Source organism: Ipomoea triloba, chromosome 9, assembly GCF_003576645.1.
Source record: "Ipomoea triloba cultivar NCNSP0323 chromosome 9, ASM357664v1".
In the NCBI taxonomy this organism is placed as follows: Eukaryota; Viridiplantae; Streptophyta; class Magnoliopsida; order Solanales; family Convolvulaceae; genus Ipomoea; species Ipomoea triloba.
This window is the reverse complement of record NC_044924.1, coordinates 22,015,923-22,026,030: the sequence shown is the minus strand read 5'-3', so window position 1 is coordinate 22,026,030 and position 10,108 is coordinate 22,015,923. Positions and strand designations below refer to the sequence as shown.

The 10,108-nt window shown below is 31.8% G+C and overlaps 1 protein-coding gene across 1 annotated transcript; it reads left to right on the top strand.

Moving 5' to 3' along the window:
- The first annotated feature begins 5,773 nt into the window (after nucleotides 1-5,773).
- On the top strand, nucleotides 5,774-6,505 carry LOC116029755. The gene has a single exon (XM_031271795.1). The coding sequence runs from the start codon at nucleotides 5,774-5,776 to the stop codon at nucleotides 6,503-6,505; it is 732 nt and encodes a 243-aa protein (XP_031127655.1).
- The last annotated feature ends 3,603 nt before the right edge of the window (nucleotides 6,506-10,108 follow it).

The following is a 10,108-nucleotide window of genomic DNA, read 5'->3' as shown; positions in this document are numbered from 1 at the left end:
TTTTTTTTTTTTTTTTTTTTTTTTTTTTTTTTTTTTTTTTTTTTTTTTTTTTTTTTTTTTTTTTTTTTTTTTTTTTTTTTTTTTTTTTTTTTTTTTTTTTTTTTTTTTTTGCTACCTAGGTACTGAATAAATATGGAGTATTGTAAACTTTGCTATACTTCATGTTGTTTGAGATAATATTTATACAAAAATTCGATACCAATAACAGACTTTGAATTTGATAGAGTTATAGAGACCAAAATATTTCACCATCTAAAATAGAAATAAATCTTTTTTATTTTATTGGTTGTCATAAATTAGCTAACCCAAACTATGGTATTAAAAAAAAAATAGTAATCTAGTTATATTATATTGCACATCAGATATATCAGATATATAATAAATGATTTTGGTGAAAAATCTTAACCCTATAGCGTGATTGTTTCAAATTTTAGCATGCTAAAAAATTTAGTAATCCAATTCTTTTTCTTTTTTTGGTAAATTCACCGGATCTTTCTCCATACATTTAAAGGTCCGGGTCCACCCACGTTATTGATTCAATTCTAACTACAAGGAATTTGACCCTGTTTGGTAACATAATTCAATTCTAACGTACAAGGATCTTTCTTCAATATTAATTTATTTGACCACTATTAGCTATTTGACTTGTTTAAGTAGAATTGTTTGATTAATTTAACAATTTATTGTTCTAAAACACTAAAATTTAAAAAGTTGTTCAAAGTAGTTTTTTCGATAAACTTTTTGAAAAAGTTATTTTACATGTAACCAATTATCAGCTAATTTACCAAGCATCTTTCTACAATCAGCTAATGCTATCATCTAGTCATACCCACTAAATCAGCAAATAACTATTTACCAAACACCCCCTTGTCAAATTATAGATTACACAAATTTAACGTACGAGTGCATAAAAAACAGTTGCCACCTAATATTTTAAATATATTCCCATTAAAATTGCTTCCATATTTGGAACCAAAAACTAAAATAGAAATTTTCAAAATATTGCTTATTACCATTCTTTTTTAAAATGAAAAAAAAAACTTTTTTAATTATCTCAATCGAAAAAGTGAAAAAATGTTCTAATATTTTCTTCTTCTTTTTTTTTTTTTATACAAAAATCATAAGAGTAAAAAGTATTGAATCCATTCCCCTATTTATTTTTTTTAATAACAAAAAAAGCTAATAGTTGTTACTCCTTGTTCATTATATATTTAAAAATTCAAAAGTGGTAGATAATCATTTTAATTGATAATTGTAATACAAATTTTGTACAACTTAACGTGTGTTCATTAATTAGTAAAATTGACAATGAATATAAAACATGAAATAGTGATGCTCCAATCGTCTCCATTTTTTTTAGCACACTCTAACATAACTATAGGTCCTGACTTGCTCAACAAATTATGAACATTTTTTTTTTTATGAAAAACAACGGTGATGCTATCAAACCACAAGGTATTTGGCATAAAATTACTCAATTGGATATTTTTATTGTATTTAGTAATTATATGAAAAATTTTAACTTAGTGTAATGTTAGTCAATTAATAAAAAATCAATAAGATTATAAATATAATGCGTTTATTGCCTAAAAATAAATATTAGGATGTAAATCTAGAAGAGGAAAATAACCTTTTAAAATATTGTCAATAGAATTAATTATGCTTGACACTATGAAATCTATATCTATATCTATATTAAAACAGAAGTGCTAGCTTTCCCGCTCATTTTAGTCCAAAAATTTTGAAATCTGTCAACATAGTATTATATAATAATTCCTTACCAGAAATTATAGCCTTCCTTATCATTCCTTATTTATGGCTAATATTGACAAAATATTCAGAATATGATTTCATTCCTTATTATGCACGGAAATTAATGTAATATTTTAATCAATTCTATTTCTGTATGAATATATTAATCTTCCATATTATATATATATATATATATATATATATATATATATATATATATATATATATATTAGTATATGATCTATTTGGTACTATAAGAACAATAACCCATTAAAAATATTACTATATTATTAAATTCCTCTCATGAATATTAAAAGAAAGAATTCTAACAATCAAATTACTATATGATGTATATTATTGTATTCAAAAAAATATTACTATATTATGTTAATGTATGTAATTAAATTCTTCTCATGATATTATTCAAAAAAAATTCCAACAACCAAATTACTATATGATGCATATTATAGTATTAAAAAAATATTACTATATTATGTTAATGTACGCAATTTAATTTCTCTCATGATAATATTAAAAAAAAATTCAACAATCAAATTGCTATATGATGTATATTATAGCATTCAAAAAAAATATTACTATATTATGTTAATGTGCATAATCAAATTTCTCTCATGATAATATTAAAAAAAATTCCAACAATCATATTACTATACGATGTATATTATAGTATTAATAAATATTACTATATTATGTTAATGAACGTAATTAAATTCATCTCATGATAATATAAAAAAAAAAAAATTCCAACAATCAAATTAGTATATGATCTATATTGTAGTATTAAAAAAATATTACTATATTATGTTAATGTACGTAATTAAATTTCTCTGATGATAATATTTACAAAAAAAAAATTTCAACAATCAAATTACTATATGATGTATATTATAGTATTCCAAAAAAATATTACTATATTCGGTAGAGTAATCTACTAAATTTTGATAATTTTAATAATTAACTTTAAACGTTCACAAATTACGTACAGCTTTTTCTCCCTTTAAAAAGCCTTTGCCCATTCCGACGAAAGCACCGCCACAAGCTAATCAACTTCCGATGGTGGAGGGGCAAGATTGCTCTTCAAACTCTTCAGAGGGAGAGTTTGAGGAGGAAGACAAAGTAGACAAGAATGGTGAATCAAGCAATGAGGATGATGGAGAGCAAGGAAAAGGTGAAACTGAACAAAGCGGGCTACCAGATGGGTTTTACCTAGTTGAGGCCGTGAGGAAGAAGCGAGTTCGACAGGTTGGGCTTTCGTTTAATTAAAAAAAAAAGTATTTTTCTTTTTTAATTTTACATTTTAACGTTTTAAAATTTCATTTTTATTTAAAAAGTAAATAGACATTAACAGAATGCTTAGTTTATGGAATTGAATTTTGCCTTCAGACACAGCAGCTATATTTTATTAAGATTTCTTTCCTGAAATATTTTCGGCATGCATTCATCATCTGTTTGTACAAATTAAAGCTATTTTATTAAGATTTCTTTCCTCAATCTGTCCATATATTCATGTGCTTTTGGTGGCTACTTGACTTGGGTTTGCAAATTTTTGGAACTCCGGGCAAACAAAACAGGGCGAACCCCAATACTTAATCAAATGGTATGTAAAGAATTGGATTTAATTTTGAAGAGAAAGAACAGTTTTCTATTTTCCTTCAATTTTGAAATTTATAATTTAACATTGATTTATGGTGGGTGTTTGAATTGTGTGAAGGGTGGGTTGGCCGGAGGAGTCAAACACGTGGGAGCCGATGGAGAATTTGGCGTCTATCACCGATATGATAGATGAATTCGAAGACAGGTTGTCTTTTCTTTACAAAGAAAAAAGGTTCATTACTGAATAGAAGCTGTAATTCATTCTGACTTGTTTTTTTTTTTAATTGTATATGAAGTTTGGCTAAAAAGAAACAACAGAAGAAACCTTTACCTTCCCCTTTCCCTGTGGTGACCAAGAAAATGAATGTATGTTCTGCCAATGCTGGGAACACAAAGGAGTGTTCAAAGACAATGGAATCCCCAACAAATGGGCAACCTCAAGATCAATTTGGCACAAAGTTAATAATAAGTGAACCTAAAGAAGAATTAGCTGTGCCCAAAACCAAGATGGCTAGTGAGGATAAATCCTTACAACGCTCTCAGGAAGCCCAATCTGTTGGAGCGGCTAAGAAAAAGAAGAGTGAGTCTGGTCCCTCGGCTAAGAAGTTTAAATTTCCTAAACGTGGTGAGTGTGTGGATCTGTGGAACCTTGGGGATGATCACTTTGTCGATAAAGACCTTGACTGAGGTGGAATTTTTAGTAGGCTTAAACTTCATCCGTGTTCGCTGTTATTTCAAACGTTATTAATTTAAGAATTTTCATTTGCTACTGCATATGATAAAAACCATAAAGGGTATCTCATTGATATGGTGTTTGAGTGGGTTTTTGTAGCCCAATTTTTTAAAAGATAATAATAATCATTTTATGATTGACAAAATCCTAAGCATTAATTTTTTCATTTTTTTAAACTTTACTAACATTTACGATTTTTGGGGTGTTTGGTAATTATTTGGTAAATAGTTATACAGAGAAAATTGCACTTTTGGTGCTATGACTTTAAAAACTAACGAATTAATTCTTTAACTATGCTTTTTTAACGGATTTGGTCTTCCCGACCAAATCACCGGCCAAATCCGGTCGGAAAAACTTAACCCATGTCTATGGGAAAAATTGATTAAGCAATAATTCTGGCCAAAACACAACCCCAATTTGGCTTAACTCAAATTTCTCCCGTTCAAAAAATAGACAAAGAACGAAGTCGATGCAAAGAAGAAGGGAGAAAGCAAGGAAATCTGTCTCATACTCTGGGCATCAACGTAACTCTCGTAGAGGGATAGTTCGTCGTCTACGACTGGAGCTCTACTCTGCAATGCGAAAATCATCATCAACGACTGGAACGGGTCCGCCCAAAATACGATACAACTAAGTAAGTAATAGTTTGTTAAATGTTGAAATTGTATGAAATTGATAGTTTATTATAATATTTGTTGTTTGTGTTGAGTGTTGTGTGTGGAGTTGAATGATAGTAGAGCATATGTAGGGTTTGGCGTGTGGTTTATATATGCATAAAGAATAATAATTTTTTCTGTACTTGTGTGGATTAGAATGGCAATAAAGCATATATGTGGACCAATATGTTGATTATTGTTTATTGTAGGATGTAGATTCGTATGTTTTCTGTGGGGACCATTTATGTCATGTGCATATTGTAGTGTGTTCTGTGGGGACCACTTGGTTTAAACTTTTATGATAATGTCATGAGCATATATTGGGATTAGGAAGCATTGATTTTTAACTTTATTATTTTTGTTCTATGGGGACCACTATGTTGACTGTTGCATGTAAATGGTTGCTTTACCGAAGATGGAGTTGGTCCATTTTCAGTTCTGCTATTTCATAATGGGATAATAAATAGAGTTTGTGAAGTAAAATATTTGCGTGGTGATTATGAAATATATGAGAAAATGGAAGCTACGGAAGTACGTCTAGATGGGTTGAAAGATAGGATAAAGCAATTAGGATATTCTGAAGTAGGAGTGATAATTTATTGTTTTTGGAATGAGAGATTGAAGTTAGTACAATCAGACAATGATGTAATAGCACTATTGAATGAGGATAACCCGGGAAAGCATTTGGAGATTTGGGTAGAAACACTAGATGAATTAGACTTGATTGATGTAGAAATGGAAGTAAATGAGCCAGATAGTGATTGGGAAAGGGAGGCTGAAGTTGACTTTATGGGGTAGATGATGAGGTAGGTGTAGAGGTTGGGGATGAGTTGAGAGCTGACCAAGAAAGGGAGACTAAAGTACAAACATTAGCTCAAACAAATAACATCTCAAAGAATCGTGATGAAATCAATTATTCTGATGACGAGTCACTAGTGGATTGGGACAGTGATGGTGAGGGTAAGTAGCGTATATTTAGACCTACAACAGACATGAAAGACCCCATTTCACGTTAGGCATGACATTTGCATCAAAAAACCAGTTTAGAGAAGTTGTGCAGAATTATGCCTTCAATAATGGCAAAGAAATTAAAACACTAAAAAATGACAAGGCTAGGGTCATTGTTAAGTGTACACAGGAGGGTTGCCCATGCAGAATAGGACTGAGGAAAGTAGTTAACTCACATTGCAGAATAGGACTGAGGAAAGTAGTTAACTCACAGTCATGGAGGATTTTAAACATGAAAGATGAACATGAAGGGTGTTCTTGGGTTTGGGAGAATCGAATGGTGAAATCTACTGTTGTTGCTAAGAGGTGGGCAACTGAATTAAAAGACCACCCAGATTGGATGATGAAGAAGTTCAAGGATAAGGTGTGCAATAAGGAGGGATTTTATGTCATTGATGAACAAGCTTATAGGCAAATTTGGAAGGCAAGGAAGCTAAGAGTTTGCAATGAGGAAGACAATTTCAAAAGGATATGGAGTTATTGTGTAGAAATTTCAAGAACAAACCCTAGGATAACATGTGTTGTGAAGCTAAGTGACTTGGTTGATCAAAGTGACCATGAAAGATATCTCAGAATGTATGTTTGTTGGGAAGCTTGCAAGCAGGGATTTAAGAACTGTAGAGGTCTGATAGGTGTAGATGGTTGTCAGCTTAGAGGTGCCACTGGTGGGATGTTATTGACTACTATTAGTATAGATACAAATGACAGTCTATTCCCAATAGCATATGTTATTGTGGAATGAGAGAAAAACGTGTCTTGGAGTTGGTTTCTACAACTTTTGAAAGAGGATGTGGAGATCACGCCAATTGTGGAGAATGACATCTGTTTCATTAGTGACAAACATAAGGGTCTTAATTCCAGCCTTCCAGGATGTTGAGCACCGCTTTTGTGTTAGACACTTGCATGCAAATATGAAGGTAGCAGGTTTCCAGGGTAGGGCACTTAAGGATTCCCTATGGGCTTGTGCTAGGGCAACCACTGTCAATAGATTCAATATCACTATATCTAAGCTGAGGGGATTAGATGAAGATGCATACCAATGGTTAGGTGATAAGAGCCCAACAGAATGGTCTAGATCAAACTTCTCTACAAACTGCCATTGTGACATGTTGGTCAATAACATCTGTGAGTCATGGAATTCTAAGTCATTGAAGGCAAGAGATCAGACAAACCAAACATAGACTGCCTAGAGGTGATAATGAAACAGTTGATGGCTATATTTTTTGACCAAAAACAAAAAGCAGCAGAATGGAAGGCTTTGATGTGCCCTAGCATTGTAAAGAAGTTGAAACCAATTGAGAAGAAAGTTGCAGCTTACTTGGCCACACAATGTGATTTCTTCAAGTTTGAGGTTGGACAGCTACATGGGGATCTACAAAAGGTTGATTTGGAAAGGAAACAATGTTCTTGTAGGAAGTGGCAACTATCTGGCATTCCATGCAAGCACGCAATATGTGATATTTGGAAGAAATATGGCAAGGGTGCAGTGTTTGATTATGTCCATCCCTATTACTTAATGCAAACCTATCTGGAAATATATAATGGATCTATCAACCCCGTGGCAGGTCCTGTTGAGTGACCTAGGTGTGACAGAAACCCCCCCCCCCCTCCCTCCATTGCCACCTTTATACTCTGCCAAGGTAATTACTTATTTCCTACTAACTATCCTTTCAATGTGTAATCTCACAACCTTTATAAGTTTTTTGTTCCTATGCAAGTTGGGAGGCCAAAGAAACTAAGGAAAAAACTCAGCTGGTGAATTGAGTCAAGATGGCCTGAAAGTTTCTAGAAAGCATATTCTATAATACCCCGTATTTTCCTAACATTATTATTTTAATAAATATTTTCAAAAATGAATTATTGTTATTATTTTATATAAATCTAACTATTTTGTTATGGGCATTGGGTCAACTTATTTTTTTTATTTTACTACTTAAATCCCTAAGCCCAAATGTGATTATTTCGTAATGTTTTGAACCTAACTTTAGCCCAATTTTTTTGGCCCATTTATAATTCTCTAATTTTTCTACCGTAACTATATCTGTTTTAACCCATAACAGTCTAACCAAAGATATTTTCCCTTACCCACCACAAAAATGTGACAAGTGTCTCTTTCTATACCACATGTTTTCATCCTTATCTTATAAGATAAGCTTGATCTCCCATATGTCTTTCTCTTCAAGATTTCTCTTCCTTTCCCTTTTGCCTATATATAGAGGGGTTGTGTGGTGAGGAAAAATCAGGAGAAGTGAGGAGAGAAATCATATATGTGTGGGAGAAGAATTGGGCAAGTGAAGTAGAAGAGTTGGTTATAGGTAAGATTTATGTCTATCCAATATTTATTTTACCCCAAATCAAAATATTTAATATGTGCTTATGTGATATTATGTTTAAATGATTTTGTGAAAATGTGAGTACATGTCTTATGAAATTATTTGATGTGAATACATATTGTTTGTTCTTGTGATTGTTAGTGAAATTATTAGATTTATAGAGATTATGATAAGTAATGAAATTATGATGTTGAAGAGATTTGGTGATGAAATTATTGGTATATGGATTATGAAAAGGAAAATATTGGTATGTGAATATTATGAATATGAAGGTTATAGACATATATGACATTGAATAAGTAATTTTGGGTTATAGATGCAAGATATGATATTTTGAAGGATATGGTTATTTATATATTTTGTCCCGGAGGGTGGTGATACTTGGAGGTTTTGAACTATCCTTTATGACTATTATTATTATGATTATGATTATGATGATGAGAGTTGAGATCTCTCTATTTGGTTTTGGCCACCGGTTCATGGAATCGTCCGGTTGGTTTGGATTTGATTTTGATTTGGTTTTGGGCCACTGGTTCGTGGATTCGTCCGGTTGGTTTGGAAGCTTGAAATTTTCCATTTGGATCCATTCCTCCTTGATATTTTATATAATAACTATTTTTGGATATATGAAAAGTTTAATCAATTATTTGAAGAATTATCTTTGGTGGTTATTGCGAGAGTTTGGATACTCTCTATTTGGTGGTTATTTTGAGAGATTGAGATTATCTCTTTGGTATTTATTTTGAGATAATGGANGTATTTATTTTGAGAGTTGGAAATCTCTCTATTGGTGAATAAGTTTTGGTTTAAAGGAATTTTGAGTAGTGATGATATTATGATATATATTGAGGAAATTGTTATATGGAAAAGTTAAGATAAATATATTATTATGATATGTATTGAGGAAATTGTTATATGGAAATATTGATATAAAGATTGTATATGGTGAATCTTGAGAAAATAGTTGTTAAACGATTTTGGATTATGAAATAGGCAATGACCTTATCTCCTGGAAATTTTATAGATATTTTTGGTATGTATTTTTATACATATTTGAATGTGTATGATTTCCTCAAGATATACTTCTAATGGATTAAAGATGATTTATATTGATGAGATTAAAAATGCTAAATGCCATGATAAGCGGTTGAAATTTATTATGTGGAAATTTATGTGCTCCAAAGTGCTATGTGCAAAATGTTTTATGGGGTAGAGTATGTCTTACCAGTCGTCGTGCTGACTTTGTTTCTACCATAGTGTTTTTGCAGGAAATATTTGGCATGGCACTTGACATGAGAGTGAATCGTTGTATAAAGATTTTATTGTACCATTAGGAATTCCACCATTGTAATAGTAATTTTGGTAGTAGGTTTTGCCTGTGCGTTTGATGTAATAGTAATTTTGGTAGTAGGTTTTGCCTGTGCGTTTGAGTATAAGAGAATTTTGGTAGTAGGTTTTGCCTGTGCGTTTGAGTATAAGAGAGATACGGTAGTAGGTTTTGCCTGTGCGTTTGAGTATAAGAGAGATACTGTAGTAGGTTTTGCCTGTGCGTTTGAGTATAAGAGAGATACTTGAACGTGGCATAACACCCCTTTTTCCTTTTAGTTGTTGTTTAAGCTTCTGCTGTTGTATAAAAAAAATTAAATTATACCTGTATTTTCGGTAGTGGAAAAAGTGGGGTGTTACATATTCGGCTCCACTTCATTGGTCATTGTGTAGAGAAGCTGGACATAATAGCATAAAGTGTCCTTCAAATCCAAATAAAAAGGTTTACTTTCATACTACTATTGCAATATGCTTTTAATGAGGATTGTTTGGAATTTATAGTTTTTTATTTTCCAGTTGAAGCCAAAGAAGAGGGTCTTATATGCCACCAACCATATTCCCAGCCACTTACCTTCAACTTCAGGACAACAGCAGCAAGTAGACAACACAGGATCAGGAGAACAGTATCAGCAGGTTGACAACACTGGACTAGGAGAGCAGCAGCAGCATGACACCATTGGACTAGG